At 43.9% G+C, this 16,360-nt stretch overlaps 1 protein-coding gene across 10 annotated transcripts in view; it reads left to right on the top strand.

Moving 5' to 3' along the window:
- The first annotated feature begins 4,303 nt into the window (after positions 1 to 4,303).
- Positions 4,304 to 16,360, top strand: part of pclob (piccolo presynaptic cytomatrix protein b) — an 81,851-nt gene continuing 69,794 nt past the window's right edge. For 8 of the 10 annotated variants that reach the window (XM_042110159.1, XM_042110160.1, XM_042110154.1 and 5 more), the window contains exons 1-3: positions 10,607 to 10,702; positions 12,752 to 13,568; positions 14,371 to 15,189. In XM_042110159.1, the coding sequence (XP_041966093.1) occupies positions 12,921 to 13,568; positions 14,371 to 15,189 (1,467 nt within the window). In that variant the 5' untranslated portion in view covers positions 10,607 to 10,702; positions 12,752 to 12,920. Of the gene's footprint in view, positions 4,350 to 5,267; positions 5,412 to 10,606; positions 10,703 to 12,751; positions 13,569 to 14,370; positions 15,190 to 16,360 lie in introns of those variants that run through there. The other 2 variants (XM_042110152.1, XM_042110153.1) reach the window with 2 other exon arrangements.

Raw genomic sequence — 16,360 nt, 5'->3', positions numbered from 1 at the left:
GACAGAGAAAGTCAGAGAGAGAGAGAGAGTGAAAAGGAGGACACAGAATAAACACACTGTCATCAGAATAAATGCAGATGGAATGAGGCAGTTGATATGAAGGGCTGTTAAGCATACTGTTTTAGTCCTCTTGATGTCTAACATAAGATTATAAATGATGCCAAAAAACGATCATGAAATGCATAATGCTCTCCTGACATGATACAGTCTAAAACAAATATCGCCTTCTTAGTTGCTTGTGCACACTCTACTCAGGGTGTATGTTCCTCCGTGCCCTCTGGTCTACGGTCAAGCAAAAGACTCATTCCGCAGTGTGAGGGGGCGAGGGCAGTGGCAACTGTGAGGCAGCAGACGTCACTTAATCCCGCTGTAATCATCGAGTCTGTGGCTTCCCTCTCATTTCAGTTCCGTTGTGTAATCTGCACTGATCGCCTGCACTTATTGCGTAACCTCGCCGACCTCTGCATCGTAAAGACGCAACAGCTGGTCCCATCTCACACATAATAAAATCAAAGCGAGGAAGAGCAATACCAAGCACAGTGTTCACCAATACACAGTGTTCAACGCCAATCAGCAAGGGGCCCTGGCTGCGAGGGCAAATATTTATGCTGAAAATCAATTGGATTGATCTCGGGGTGGAAACGTGAGTGAAGGAAGCTGTTTAGCTTTCCTCTGGCGAGCTGTATTTCATTGCATCTCTTGGAGGTACGGTATGCAAGGAATCTATCCTGTCTCAATATCGGAACAGACACGTTGACCGACCTGTCCTATATAGAACAGGGTTTAATTAAGAGGTGTGGATGCACACATACCTGATTCAACAAGTCGGCTTTTTCTGACTTCACAACAGTTCATTTGGGGATAACTTGAGTGTCTAGTTACGTGCGTCACAAATGTCTCGTTGAGGGCTCAAGAGTTTGCGTGCATGATGTAATTCAATGCCTTTGAATGTTTTGGATGGAAATATATATTCCCCTGGTGTTGGCTTGCAGGTGGGTGGGGTGGGGGTGTTGGGGGAACAAGCAAGGCCGAGGCCGAGGGCAAATGTGATCTTTCCACTTGGCCTCACTGCTTCTCCCTCCGTGCCATGCTTTTAAAACACACCCAACAGAACAGTGAGGGGAACGAAACAGAGAGGTACATATGAATATCACATATATATAAGGAGGCCTAAATGTACATGTCTGCAGCCTTCCTCCTGTGGAACAGGCAAAAGAGGAGCATGTAAGACCCCGGCGGGATGAGATGGCAACGATGAGGTGTGAACACTGCTCTCTGCCCTGATATAGCCGACCGGTGGGAGCGAGGCTGTTTGAGGAACAGCTGTGTGGCCGTGTGCGGATCATGAATAAATGAGCAGAGACCTGATCCCCCATAGCCCCACAAGAGCAGAAGCAGGAGCAGGAGGGGCGCAGTCATGCTGTCCCTCTCTGGCTTTACACCCCGGTGTGACCACTCAGCACCACAATGCACCACACCGCACCGTGCCACGCCACCCTGTTGCCACCAGTGAAGGTGATCGGGAGGCAGAGTGTGCCACGCGCTGCATGTGAAATGCACACCACACTGAGAGGGACGTGGCGGTTCTTTTCATGCTCTCCTTCCCATGCCATAACTGGAGCATTCCATCTCAAGGTCAAAAGAGGGAGGGTAGGACGAGAGAGAGGGAGGGAGAGAGATATTAGGCTACTAGGTTTTTTACTTGGTGCCTGTTCATTGTGTATGCTGCTTTGTACACATACTGTACATTTGTGTGTTCCACATTTGCTCAGATTTGCATAAAAAGTGCCAAGTCATATTTTTTGTGGGTTATTGTATATGTGGGCATTGTGTGTAGGCACTGTGGGGCTGTATCTGTGAATGACACATAAATTCAATGACACATAAATCCACCAGAATTAGAATCCTATGAATAGATTTTCTCCAAAATCCCTGAAAGTGGTTCGAGCTATGAGTCAGTGTCTGCTCAGAGCCTTTCTCGGGGCTGCTCTGCACAACCACAAACTATGGAAACTCTTATTCCGTGACAAGAAAATATGAATACTCCTGACACTTTTTTCTCTTCTCTGAGGAATGCTTTTAATACACCTCCAGTTCATATCTCTTATCAGTAGTGCTTACTGATGGAGGTAAATAATGATAGTACGTCAATAATGCTATTACACAGTGTTCCACATACGATTTGAAACCATATGACCCAAATACAATAGTGCATATTTCTAATTTGATGTATCTCAGCTGTCCAATAAATCACTCAGATCAGACTCTTACCCCTCAACCTTAAGGTTGGTGGATAACCTAAATCAGTATCCAAACCTCAAATTTCATTGTAAATTTCACTGTAAAACAGCTAAATGTTTTGAGCTCATACTTAGTTTAAAGGAGAAGACAAACCCATGACTGTGTCACTTAACAGATGTCGGGGAACAGAAGATATGAGGCAAAATAATCTCTTCAGCAATCTTTCAGGAATGACACCATAGCCTCTGGCGTCAAAAAAACAACTAATTTGCTAGTTAGCATGCTAGTTCGATGCTGCATCAATTCTAATGTTTTTGATCCAACGGAAACTTGTTACCCAAAACATTTAAAAACTATAGCTTTTTTAATCATATATCGGTTATACTTTACTTGACAGTATCGACATAAGAGTGACATGACACTGTCATGAACGTGTCATAAACAAGTCATAAACTTTTATGACATAACGCTATTAAGTATCATTTATCAGTATTATTAAGTATCATTCGGTTTTTGTCATAACAAGTTAGGATTAGGGTTAGGTTTAAGGTTCATGTGTCATGATGACAGTGTCATGTGTTCCATGACAGTGTCATGTCACTCTTATGTCAATATTGTTAAGTAAAGTGTTACCCATATATCTTCCAACATTGACATGATTTGTACCTAGAATTTACGATATGAAGGTGGATAATACATCCATGAAGCGAAAATGATTCTGACCTTGTGATAGCCACTCTGACATCGCGAGTCCAGTTGAAGCAATTTGTTTTGGCAACCAAAAATGAAATTCAGGAATATCCCAATCCCATTTATTGACATGCACCTGTTTAATGTCATATGTTCGCTTATAAATAAAGGCTGTGCTATGGGGTAATTGTAAAGTTTTACCAATTATTTATTTTCGAACATCTTTACTTCTGAAGACACTTAAATACACTTCACAAATACAAATAAACTTGAGCATCGAGTGGATTTAAAGGAGAGTACCCTTCACAGCAAATATAATATTGGCCATTTTTGTGATGTGGATGCTAGGGGAGTTACCATACCAAGACTAACTAAATTCACTAAATTTAACTGAATTGGCCCTCAGGTGAAAATAAAAAGAAACATCTCTGATAGCATAGTAAACCATTGTACCGCTGGGGTTGTCCTCTCATCTTGTTTTACACCTCTTCAATTATATAAAGCTCCTTGTCTAGACCTCACTATTGCATTACGCCTCCAAGGGCAGCCCATTCCCCTTGTGCACACTGTTGTACAGCAGTGCATCCACTGTTAGTCACCCTTGCTATAATAATACTGATTCTTTTCCCCATGACCTTTGAACAAATGGGCTCTACAGCATCCACTCACAGATCAGGGATCAGTTTTTTTGTGGCCGTAGCCTCTTGAGGGAAGGAGCCTAGAGGGTAAGAGATCATAAATGATACAGCAGCAGGTAGTTGTCATGGGGAGCAGGAGTTCACCTGTTAATCAAGGGAGACACTGACACAGTCATAGCAGGGTCCAGTTTGGCACACAGTCCACAGCTGTTAAGACTAAACCACACACATATACGTGACATATAGGGCAGCTTTCCTTCTCTCCTGTGTGGGAAAGTAGGGAAGCTTCTCTTGCTTTTGATGTATCTTCGCTGATTGCTCTTTTAAAATCAGCTTGTGTAATTCTAGTAAAATGTACACCTGTTTTAATGAAAAACGAAGACAGGAAAAAATCATGGAAAACACATCATAAAACATATAAGAAAGCACCTTAATTTTCTTTTTTTTAACAGTTCTAATGGCATTGGTGTCACAGGCAATTCAACCCAGCTCAGGTTGCACACAAACCCCACGACGTATGTTGTTGGCCCAAAGCTGGCTAATAGCTCAACACACTGGCCCAGTGTTGAGCTGTGCAGCGGGCTCAGTTACTGGAGGACTAATGCGAATCTGACTTCTGTTGCACCACAGCCTTCAGACGACTGATTAAAGTGACTGATGACCAGAGAGATCTCCTCCACGGTCACCTGGGGTTGTTTGGCACTGTGATGTGGTTGGAATGCTATACCACCAAAACCACGCTATAGACCTCCTGCAGTTAAGTTTGGACGCAACCTGCTGGTAAGAGTAATCTTGTGTGTCATTGTTGGAATAAATTGAAAGAATTTCATCTCTCGTTATGAATAGCAAAATCATAAACATAAACATTCTATCAAGGTAGAAGGCAACACCAGAAATATGTAAATTCATGCCTAGAAAATGATAATTAATCTATTTAGGCAAAAATAATAGCAAAGATGATAAACTAGCCAATGTATGGTTGATATAATAATATCGAGTGCCACCTATCATCAGTGAGCACAAAAATAAAAATGTGTTTAAACTTAAACCAGCTTAAACCACAGTTCACAGTAACTTAGCCTACTGCTCAAAAACAGGGCTAGCCAAAAAAAAAAAATACAAATTTAAGTGAGGATGCCAATGTTTGTAACCTGTGAAGTGGTTTCATTTGCGTCACTGATGGAGGGATTAGGCATGCGTGCCACTTTAGGGTTTTGCACTGTGAAAAGCAGATGCAGATGCCAGGGCTTCCCCTCACCATCATCCATCACCAGCCCCAGCATCATCAGGACCATCGGGAGCCACACAGCCCTCCTTTTTAAGCCCCCTAATCCACTAGCATTTCTCCCCCCTCCTGTGGAGAGAGAGAGACACCCGCGATGCCAGGGAGTGAGTGCTAGTGCCACTGACGAGAGGCGATCGGCACTGATTTCCTGACAGGCCCCGATTGGACAGAGCCAGGGGCCTGAGGAGATTAGGGGGTGGACTCTCATCGTGCTCATCAAGCGGACCATTCTCCAGGGGGAAGAGAAGAGAGAGAGAGAGAGAGTGGGAAAGAGAGAGAGGGGTAGAGAGAGAGAGACTGTCCCTTTAAGAGTATTTTTAGATGCAGGCGGTTAGCAGTGGTCACTGGTCAGGAAAATGTGCATTAGCGTTGGCAGAATGTGTGAGCATGGAGCTAGAGGAGGACGTGGGTGATGCAATGTGGATTTAACTATATTTCCTAGGACATACAGTAAAAAAAGAAGACGTGGAAAGACTACAAACTAAAAAAATCTATTCCACTGGATGTGGACTTACATTATCCCAACTGACAACTGGAAAGCACATGACAGACTGAAGGTATGTTACTCACATCAGTGCTTTGAAATGAATTAATGGTACATAATTTTCTCTCATAGAGTACACTTATAGTTTACTATAGCTTACATACTATTCACATGCCACACAAACTGAAAAAAAAATATATCATGAGAAATGACCAGAAGATCGAATGGTCATGCATTGATGAATTCCACGCCATTAAACATTATCTTAAGCAACTGTCAGACTTACACCAATACGGTCTTCTGTGAGCTTATCCATCACTGGGCAAGTGTAGCCCAGGTCCATCTTCTTCCTCCTGGGGCCAGATATTTAAATTTAATGACACTGGCAAACAGTGAGTGATCAGGTTACTGTATTCATTACCAGTTGACCCTGGCCTATACTCATTTAGAACACTGTGACAGGCCCCACTCGCTTGGCTCTCTGTAGTCAGCGTGCCAGAGCAAGAACTCTGGCTGTACCCCCTGAGCAACGTCACTCCCATCACCGTGATATTAATTACCTGGGCATCTTTAGTTTCATTCTGCATTTCATGCAGCTTTGGAGGGAGCAGCGCTTATGTGTGAAATATTTTATCGAGGAGAATGTACAATAGATGTGGACTGGACTGCATCTCTCTCTCTCTCTCTGTGTCTGTGTGTTTGCAAGCTTTGTGTGTCTGTCAGTGAGTGAGAGAATGAGCAGGGGCGATTGGATGTATCTGTGTGAGTATGTGTGAGTGTAAAGAGAGAAAAGTGATAGTAAGACAGATGGAGGGAGAGAGAACAGTGAGAGAGAGAGGAGAGGCAGACAGAGTGTGTGTGGGAGAAATGTGAATGCACCGCTCTCTCTCTCTCTCTCTCTCTCTCTCTCTCTCTGTCTCTCTGTGAGATTGTTTCCGCTTTGCTGATGACAAATGTCGCTCTGTTTGCCCGCGCTAGGCAGAGCAGCCAGCCAACGTCCGGGCAGTGCCACGGCCCTTTTTGTCAGGCAGACATGCCCCCGCACACACCTGTCTGAGCCTTCATTACACAACCTGCAGGAGCACAGGAATACCAATCCAGCACACAGCACAGCATCCAAAGGCATCACCATCTCATCCTCTTGCCAGTTTGGGCTAGCCACTCGGAGTAATCCCCCCTGCTCTAGTCCTTTCTACACCCGTTTTGTCCTCTTGCCAGAAATACCTCCCTAGATGTCCTTTTGATGTGTAAATACACATTCTGATATGCTCTGCAGTGTTTGGCTCTTTTACTGTTTTGTTTTGACATTGCCAAATGCAAGCAACTGCATATTATGAACTGTCATAAAAAGATTATGTTTTCAACACAGCAAAAGGTCTACACAGGCCTTGCTTGTAGAGCTCAACAAAGACACTGATTTGACTAATATGATAATAGGATATAAAACCAACCCTCACAACGCACTGAACCATCACCCCGGTTAATAAAAAGAGAAGACAGACACGTGCAAGGCTGGTGTCTGACGTTAAGCCGTTTTAACTCGGAGCTGCGGAGGCAGATGCCGGGATACGATGTGAAGCGTCAGTGGGGGCGGCGTTTTAATGCTGTTCACTAGCGGCTAGCAAGGCAGCACAGCCGAGTGGATGAGAAGCCACTCTCTGCTCACTCGCCAGATTGAGAGCAGGGAATAATAACAAGCTGTGCAAGCATGGGGACCGTTTGCCCTTTTCTGCCCCCGATGAACATGAGCTCAAACATGAACAGACAACACCCACATGCATGTTTGCACACACACAGACACACACATGAATGGATTGATAAGCAGTCACTTAGTGTTACTACATTTACATAAATGGAATAAGTATACTGTTTTGCAGGGCTCAACGTTAACTTTTGAAAGTGGTTGCCAGCTTTGCCATCTTGCCAACTAGGCATGAGGTTTTGGTTCCCAAAGCCAACCAAATCTGGTTGCCACTTGTAACAATTTGGTAGCCAAGTGCAACCATTGGCAACCATTAATGTCGAGCCCTGCTGCTTTGATGCTTTCCTCAGTATCCTACATGTGAGGGATTGCTTTGTCACGACTCATGTACACACACATAGACACACACACACACAAACACACACATACTGTAGGCACTTTTACTCATATTCACAATCAGTCACATGGTCTCGTGTCTCATCACATCCCACCCAGTGCGGAGGGAGATGTGGGTTGTGTGAATCCAGCACGACTCCAGCTCCCACATGCACACGCACTGGTCACACCTCCACTGTCTGCTCCTCCAACTGAAGATGGACTGGATGCCTAAAGAGAGGGTTGGATTAATATGTTGGAAACCTATCACTTTGTCTATCCCTCTATCTGTCTCTCTTTCCATCAGTCTGTCTGTCTACCTGTCCGCATCTTCTGCAATTTCTGTTTACAGGGATAGTTTATTTTAGACTGAACTGTGCTGAGGGTCTCAAAGGAGGCATTTAATGCTGAAGCCATATTGTGATGGTACTGTTTTATTGTGTGGTTCTGCTAAACTCTTTATCTAGTCAAGGGTTTTGATATGCAGGACTGATTGTTCCTACTTTGAAAAGACACATGGTTAAAAAAAAATGCTGTGTATTGCCTGTCACTCAAATTCTCACTATTCCATTGAGACTCAAAATAACCTGTGTTTCTTCACACCCTCTCTTGAGACACACTGATTAGGAAAAAAAATAAAAATACTCAACACTTCTCTTAAAAGGGTTATTGTTTATTCAAAGGACAAACAATAACAACATAGTAAGCAAAGGGTTAAGGGTTGGCCAGGTTTGTCACTGCTACATCCCTTTTGGCTAATTAACTGCATTGGTTTGTACAGTATATGGTTCCAGATAATATTGGATTGTTTTTTTTAGCCAAGTCTTTTGGCACTGCCAGATTGTTTCTTCAATAGTCTGGTGCAATGCAGAGTCACTGTCACTGCTGAGAATAAGTTAAAGTCTGTGGCTTGATCGGATCTGCATCAGTTGAGGAAAAACTCTATCTGGCCGGGCTTGTTGTCAACTCAGCTCAGCACCGGCCATGTGAGGCCACTGGGCTCACAGGTTAGAGCGCTGCCATTCCACACGATTGTCCAGTGGGACCTCTCCACTGAGATCAGACAGAGAGAGAAAGAGAGAGAGAGAGAGAGAGAAGGGTAGAGAAAGAAAAAGAATGCAGAGATGTACAGAAATGTATCAGAGATGTGGAGGGTGGGGGTGAAGGAACACAAAAACTGAGCAATGAAGAAGTGACATAAAAAAACAATACTCAGACAAAAACACCCACAATGCACTAGGATGGTTTCCTCTCCTTTCACGTTTCATCTGGAGCCCTGCCCTTCTGCTCTGTTCTGTCTGGCAGTCTGATCAAACAGATCCCTGATTGGAGTTGAGCTCTGCCAACACTGCAAGGCTGCAGGCAGCTGGTCACACTTAGCTGCCGTATGCTTTTCTTCACACCCAGACTTTTTTATATTTACATACATATTTATACGGGAGAGATGGCTGATATTCAACCAACGGTTGAAAGTCATTCATAAAGTATCCAAAATGCAGCTTCTACCCAAACAATTGGACAGAGCCATACTGTACAGCAAGAGGTTCTGTTCTGGTGTTTCTTCTGCAAAATTAGCGTGTCGCACGGGATGGATTCCGTCCCGTCGACAGAGATGCGTCAGAGTGAATGAGTGGATTCCTTTGCTTCAGAGAGGTGTGTTGACACAGGACCAGGTCCAGGCCAGATGGCTGGTGACTGAGCTCAGAGAAGGCGTCTGCTGTCGTCCGTCGGGCCCGATGGCAGATTGCAGGCGTCGCGACTTCCGTACGTCCTCCTCACGCTTGCTGGTATTCTGAGCCTTCCTTTTCAGGCCATATTAGGAGATTTGATACTCATGTTGGTGGTGGCACAGATGGTGGATTAGCTTTGGATTTATTCTTTGATATCTCAAATGAATTATGCTATCCTGAGGAGGGAACTATTGATAGAAGTGACAGGCTTCTAAATGATTCGGGGAGAAATTAAAGTCTTCTTTCTGTGCCGTCCGCCCACCCTTAGAAGTCTGTTCACCTTCCTCTGTCACCATTTCACGTACTTCAATGTGCTGGAGGATGGAAATGGACTTTTATATTGGAAGCACTGTGCGCCACATCATTATATTTACCAAACCCAAAACAAGTAACTGGAACTGAAAAATAGCTCCTGATAACATATCTCTGGCTGATGAAAGAATACCCATCAAAGGGTCTTTGCTTCATGGGCATCAGATCCTATCATAACAGATCATTCCAGACTTATATTCTCACCCAAACACAGCACCACATCACATTCACTGATTCTCATGGGTGATTCTCTCACATGCTACAGCTTCTCAGATACTGTAACACACAGTGCAATCCATTCACAGTAGACAGAACTGTAATACAGTAGCCTAATGCAAGGAAAGAGCTCCAGGTAATTGCCTGAGTCAGGGCTGATGGCTTTTATAGATCCACCATTAAGAATACCAGGGCTCATTATATTTCTCTCAGGACTGTGGTGCTGGAGGAAGACAAAGGCTTTCCAATACCTGCAAAGGAGAGAAAAGCTATTTTCCCTTCAGGAATAACCTGTGGTTTCTTCTGTTTGTGAGCCTGGGCATCATGGATCTCAGACCAACAGGCTGAAAGATGGAGATGAGAGTAGGAGAGACCGAGAGTGAGAGAGAACTGATTTGTCATTAGTGTGTACTGGCGCCCTGAAGGTGGTGAGCAGTTTAAGAATGCTCAAGCTCTACTAGCTGCTGATGTTGACCTTGAGAATTAGCAACACATGAACCTAGCATGTAAACATCACTGATTTTAGAGACTAATATGAACATAACTGCACAGTTTTGCGGTATTATTCAAGGCATTCAACCAATGATTGATCTATCAAGATGTGGATTATAAAACCACAAAAATACAGGAAGCTCAATGACCACACAGCCACCTACCTTGGCAAATAAATATAAATTGTGCAAGGCAAAAAGTAATGGTAAAATAGACCTATCCAGCAGTGACATTAAACAATGTAATGTTTTCTATCGTTTAAGGGAGAAATACACCGTATCGTCGCTTTAATTTCAATTTTCTAGGGGTGAGGTAGCCTACGGAGATCAGCTGTCATATACTGAACATGCGCAGTTTGTAGAGGGGCTGAACGCGTTGCCTCTGCTGCTGTTGATCTCTCTCTCTCGCTCGCTCTCTCTCTCTCTCTCTCTCTCTCTCGCGTAACCTCCGTCCTCCGTGGAGATACCAAGGAAACGTTATCGGAGGAGAGGGAAGTCAAAAATGGGGCAATAATCAGAGATGGCAGTACGACGTGAGGTAATGTTTGAAAGGGTATTTTTCGCGACATTCGAGCGCTTTTATGTTGGATTATTGTGTTTGATTCCATGATTTGGTAGCCCATATGAAACCTTTGGTTAGATAGACCCGTAGAGGGGGACACTCCGATGAAGCCTGTGCTCGGGGATGCCTGTGATGGGGTAGGCTAACGATTGATGTTGTAACGGAATAGGCTAGACCAGAGCTCTAAAACCTCCCGAAATATGACAAATTGTTGACTCGGTTTATCATACATGTGGGCCAAAAAGTCATAGTAGCCTATTACTAGGGGGGACCACTGCGTGACAGAGATGATGGTCCGTCCACTTTCAGCAGTCATATGCCTGTCGTCTTGCCGACTCTTGTATTATGCATGCAGTTGGCTTTGCTAATCGTCTGTCTGGAATCACGACGAAAGGAACTGAATTGCCCGCAGCAGTTTGTTCACGTTATCAGTGGATTGTTTGATAGTTCGGCATTCCTTTCGTATCCCCGTCGACTTATTTGTATTTTAGTGGAGAATTCGAATTCTGAGAACATGTCAGCATTTGTTACAATTTACCCACACTATCAAGGTATTTCGTTTTGGTATGATTGAAATTATTTTGGCTAGAGTGTTCACTACACATAGTGAATGGCTGTATTAAAACCCGGATGTGCTGAAAGTCTATCCATAGACTGGTTGTGACTGAGGCTCACTTGTAGTAGCTACTCTTGGATTTCTAGTAGCCTACACTGCTCTTGCATTCGGCTATACGTCGCTAACGTAAAACGAAGCATCTTACTGTACGCGGAAGGGTAAACTGTACCTTGTCATTGGTATGTTGAAATGTTCCCAGCAAAAAGTGATGGTGCCTGTAGGTACATGGCGGTACATGTAGGATATTCGATGTAGAACTATATCCTCGAACCGTGATGTTTTGCACCGCTGTTGGATGCCTTTTCTGTCATTTAACACAATAGTCCACTGATTATTCTGTAGTGGCTGAGAAACATTGGCATATATTTTCAAAATGAAAAGTTATTCTTTGAAATTGACCTCTTTTTCTGGTTTGGTTGCATTCACCTTTTCCAGGGCTTAAGGTGAACGTATTGTATTACCCATTGAAAGGAAGGCATCCGACTATCTTTTCTGCCGTGTGGAAGTGTAGAACAGAAATCAATAGCGAGGGTTTAGTGCCCTGTCCAAGGTGCTGAACGAAAACGTCGAATCAGGCTCACGGTGAAAAGGGAGAGTATCATTCATGGTACCGAATCATGTTGAAAAAGGAGAACATTATTCATGGTACCACCACCCGATGTTGTATACTTGCCTATAACAAGCCAATTGTGCTCTTACCCGTAGTAGGCTATTAGTAGACTCAAAATCAATCACATTGTCTTTTGCCAATGATAAGTGGAATAAGGTGTTTAAGCCCTTGGAAGGAGTTATTATGGTCTCTTTACATATGCTAGTCACCTAGAAAAACATGGAACTGACCTCTGAGTGGACAATAGGCTACTTCATTAAGCAGTGTTACTTTGTTTATGTAGGTTTATGTATGTAGTATTATGCAGATGCTTTATGTTCCCATAAAGAGCTGGAATGGGAATAATAGGATATAATGTTTGGCTATCATTCATATCTTCATCTATGTTTGTAGACAGATTTGCTTAATCACCCCACATTTTTTGAGCATAATAAAATGATAACCAAATTCCCTCATAATCATAATCTACAAAAATGTAATAATTGTTTGTTGATGGTTCCCAAAAGAAAGCATCCATCAAATACATTAGTGGCATGATCAGAATGTTATGGTTATTCAGCATTGCCCCAAGCGAAATACAGACAAAATCAGTACAAGCACAAATACAGCTCTAAAAACTCTGAACTGTATGTGCAGATGTGTCATGGAGTAAAAACATAACTCTTTTATGTTTATTGTAATATGTATCTCACCCCTGAACAATCTAAATCCTTTTTCATTCATGTATGACATTGCCATCCTTAAACATCAATTTGTAACAGAGTCGTTTGTAACAGAATCATTTTCTTCTTTCTTTCAGAGGCAGATGTGAGTCACCAGATCCATCAGTCAGGGACAGCCCCCGAGCTCTCTGAAGTCTGTCCCACCGTTCATGCCAGCGGTGTGGGTGCCTCAGACCAGCTGGCCCCTGGTGAAGGGATCCCTGTCTCTTCAGCCAGCCCCACTGTCCAGTGTGGAGACCCAAGGCCATGTTCTCCTCTAACTTCCTGAGCGGGGGCAACCCTCTCAGTGCCGTTTCCTCGGCCGTCAACAAGTTCAGTCTGTTCGGGGAGGATGGAGATCCTGAGCAGAACAAACAAAAACAGCAGCAGCAGGCCAACCCTCAGCAAAAGCCCCCAATCCAGCAGGGGAATGGCCAGCCTGCATCACAGATAAAGGGTGGCCCAAAACCAGGGGGGCAGCTACCCCAGGGCTCGCCCAAGACTGGACCCCAGTCACAGCAGGGGCCCAGTAGGGGAGGACCTCAGCAGCAGTCAGCCTCCGGGAAGCCTGGGACTCAACAGCAGCCAGGAGGCCCGGGGCCTGGGGCTCGTGCCCCAGGGGCAGCCCAGGGAGGACCCTCATCGCAGGGGCCTGCCAAAACTGCAGCCCAGGGAGGACCCCCATCACAGGGACCTGCCAAGGCTGCAGCCCAGGGAGGACCCCCATCACAGGGAGCTGCCAAAGCTGCAGCCCAGGCTAAAAGTGGGCCCGGGCCAGGGGGTAAATCACTGTGCCCCATATGCAAGAACACGGAACTTAATGTCCAATCCAAGGAGCCTCCAAACTATAAAAACTGTACACAGTGCAAGAGCCAGGTCTGCAGCCTGTGTGGATTCAGTCCCCCCGACTCAGCGGTAAGATGGTTTATGTTCTAAATTCATTCCCACAAATCATGGTAGAATGTGTTGTCACAGTGTACACAGTATAACAATATTTTTTGTTGTGTCTTGCAAAAGGATATTGCAAAATGTCAGACTGCATCTCTGTTACTGAATGTTGTGTTTGAAGTAAACCTTTTTTATATATGTAAAACACACACAAGCATGGTTTTGCAGAATACAAGATTCGGGTAACATATTTAGCAGATTGTCCAGATTTAATTTTTTCTAGTATTTTACGGTATTTCATGGTTTCAGTCAAACATTCATATTCTTGTGGGGAAGAAATGATACAATTTAGCCTTTCAGATGAAAGCAAAACATTTATTCAGATGTTTAACTCAAACTATTTTGTGAGAAAATCATGAAAAGGAACTCAGCTGAAGTGCTCAATTAAACTTTATTATAATTGTAAGGGCACTCACAGTATATATAATATTTATGAGTTTCCAAGAACTCGGAGAAGGTTGATTAATGTTTAGCCTCTCTTGGTCCTTGCTTCTTTATCCATGTATTGTCTTTTTTATGGCAGCAGGAGGCATGCACTAACACACCTAAATGTGTTGAAGCGTGAACCAGTTTACAGTTTCAACAGTAATCCCATTAGAGCCACATAATGCAATTAACTGCAGGATGCAGGCTATTGAGACTAATGAACATTAAGGGCTCATGTGACACTGCACAAATATGTGCAGAATGCAGATGCCATATTTTCATAATTGGTTTAGATCATATTAATGCATTGGTCATTTATCTGTGTCTTCTTTTGTAATTATAGGGGAAGGAGTGGCTCTGCCTGAACTGCCAGATGCAGAGAGCTCTTGGAGGTGCTGAGCCTCCAGGTCCTCCTATGAAGAAAGCCCAGCCCCAGGCCAACAAACCCCCAACAGCCTCACATCCACCATCGGCTGCCCCACAAAAGACAGATATTCCAGGATCTCCTGAGAGAAAACAGGCCACGGTGAATGCTGCCCCGCCCAAGCAAACCCAGGAATCTGCAAAACCTCAACAACAGATGCCAAAGGGTGGACCCTCCCCTGCCAAATCTGCACCACTACAACAGCAGCCACAACCACCAAAGCAGGAGTCTGGCTTGTTTGGCTTTGGCTTTGGTGGTCTGACTGACACTGCTAGGTCCAGATCCCCCTCACCTCAGCCTGCTGGGAAGGTTATGGGCTTTGGCTCTTCCTTCTTCAGTTCAGCATCAAATCTGATCACCTCTGCTGTTCAGGATGAGACATCTCCTACACCACCCACAGCCCGTAAGGAGTCTGTGTCAGCTCAGGCTCCTGCAAAGGCTCTATCAGCTGCGGGGACTAAAGCCCCTGCACAGAAACCAGAAGCAAAGAAAGCAGAGCCTCCACAGCAGCCCAAGGCTACAACAACTCCAGGCAAAAAGGATGTACCCCCATCGGGACCTCAGAAAAAGGAAGGACCCTCGCAGCCTCCCTCCAAAGCAGCTCCATCCTCCTGTCCTCTGTGCAAGGTGCAGCTCAATAAGGGCTCCAAGGATCCTCCTAACTACAACACCTGCACTGAATGCAAAAGCACTGTATGCAACCAGTGTGGATTCAATCCCATGCCACATGTGAAAGAGGTAAGCAATTATCAGCATTTATCTTTTGTTGTCAAAGTTTACCATGTATAGTAAGTCAGTTGACCAGGACTAGTTAATATGTTTTTGCACTGTAGTAAGGGCATTCTTTTAACATAAACATATTTTAGTCACAGTTCTGTTATTTGGATTTTTGTCTTAGAATGGGATGAAATGTTGGAAACACAAGTGTGCCAATCTCAGCGTTCAAATGGTTGTTTCAGTAATTATATTGCATGGTTTTCTATATGTATATCTGTATTGTCTGAAAGTAAATGCCCAGCTTAATTAAGAAAATTTGCAGCTTTTAAGTGGTCAGCTTCAAACACAGGCAGATGTGCTTTCCATATACTGTATAAGAGACCCTTACATTTAGCTGAAAGTGAGATAGCGATATGTTCTGTTTTTGTTTTTCATTCTATGTGCCGCCACCCAATACTCATTTTACATGATAGACTCTCTGCAGATTATAAAGTCAACCTCACCTTTTTTGCTAGAGGCTGTGTAATGAATTAGCCAGACTGCTATCCTGTACTGAGTGTGATATTCAACCTCTCAGAAACATAAACAGTGAAAATTGCCTGTGATTCCCCAGTTGTGTAGGAATGAGTGGCTTTTGATGCATTTATCCAGTGAGAGCTCTCATCTCCCTCAGGCCCTTCATCTGGCAGGGTAGACGATGTTGGCTTCAGCCCCTAATGGCAGATTCATCTCTGAGGTTGTCTCCAATACAAAGGACTTGACCCTCGACACTGTAATTTAACACTGACAGTTTGCATGCAGCCTGGCAAGGAGAGTCCAAGGATACTTAATTGCATGTGGTACCACCATGAAGAGATCACGGCCAGTCCCATTGCCAGAACTAATTTACAGATATGCTCTTTTAGGATCCCCCAACACCACTTGAGGGCAAGGTGGACAGATTGTGTCTCCTGTACTGGCAACCATGTAGATGTCAATTTACATCTTTTAATAGTTAAAAAAACAAGGTCACCTATCAGTTGGGTGTCACTTCATACAGTAAATTCACTTCCTGTTCATAAATACTTAAAGGTGCACTCAAGTCTATGATACTAATTCCATATACATGTTGTCAAATTCAGCTAATTACTCCTTATTGTCCTTTAGGTATCTGTTCAGTGTTTGTGTGCAGAATAAAAAAAGTCTGTTCTGA

Source organism: Alosa sapidissima, chromosome 11 (assembly GCF_018492685.1).
Source record: "Alosa sapidissima isolate fAloSap1 chromosome 11, fAloSap1.pri, whole genome shotgun sequence".
Classification (NCBI taxonomy): Eukaryota; Metazoa; Chordata; class Actinopteri; order Clupeiformes; family Clupeidae; genus Alosa; species Alosa sapidissima.
Note: the sequence above shows the minus strand (reverse complement) of the source record. Positions and strands in the feature narration are given on the sequence as shown.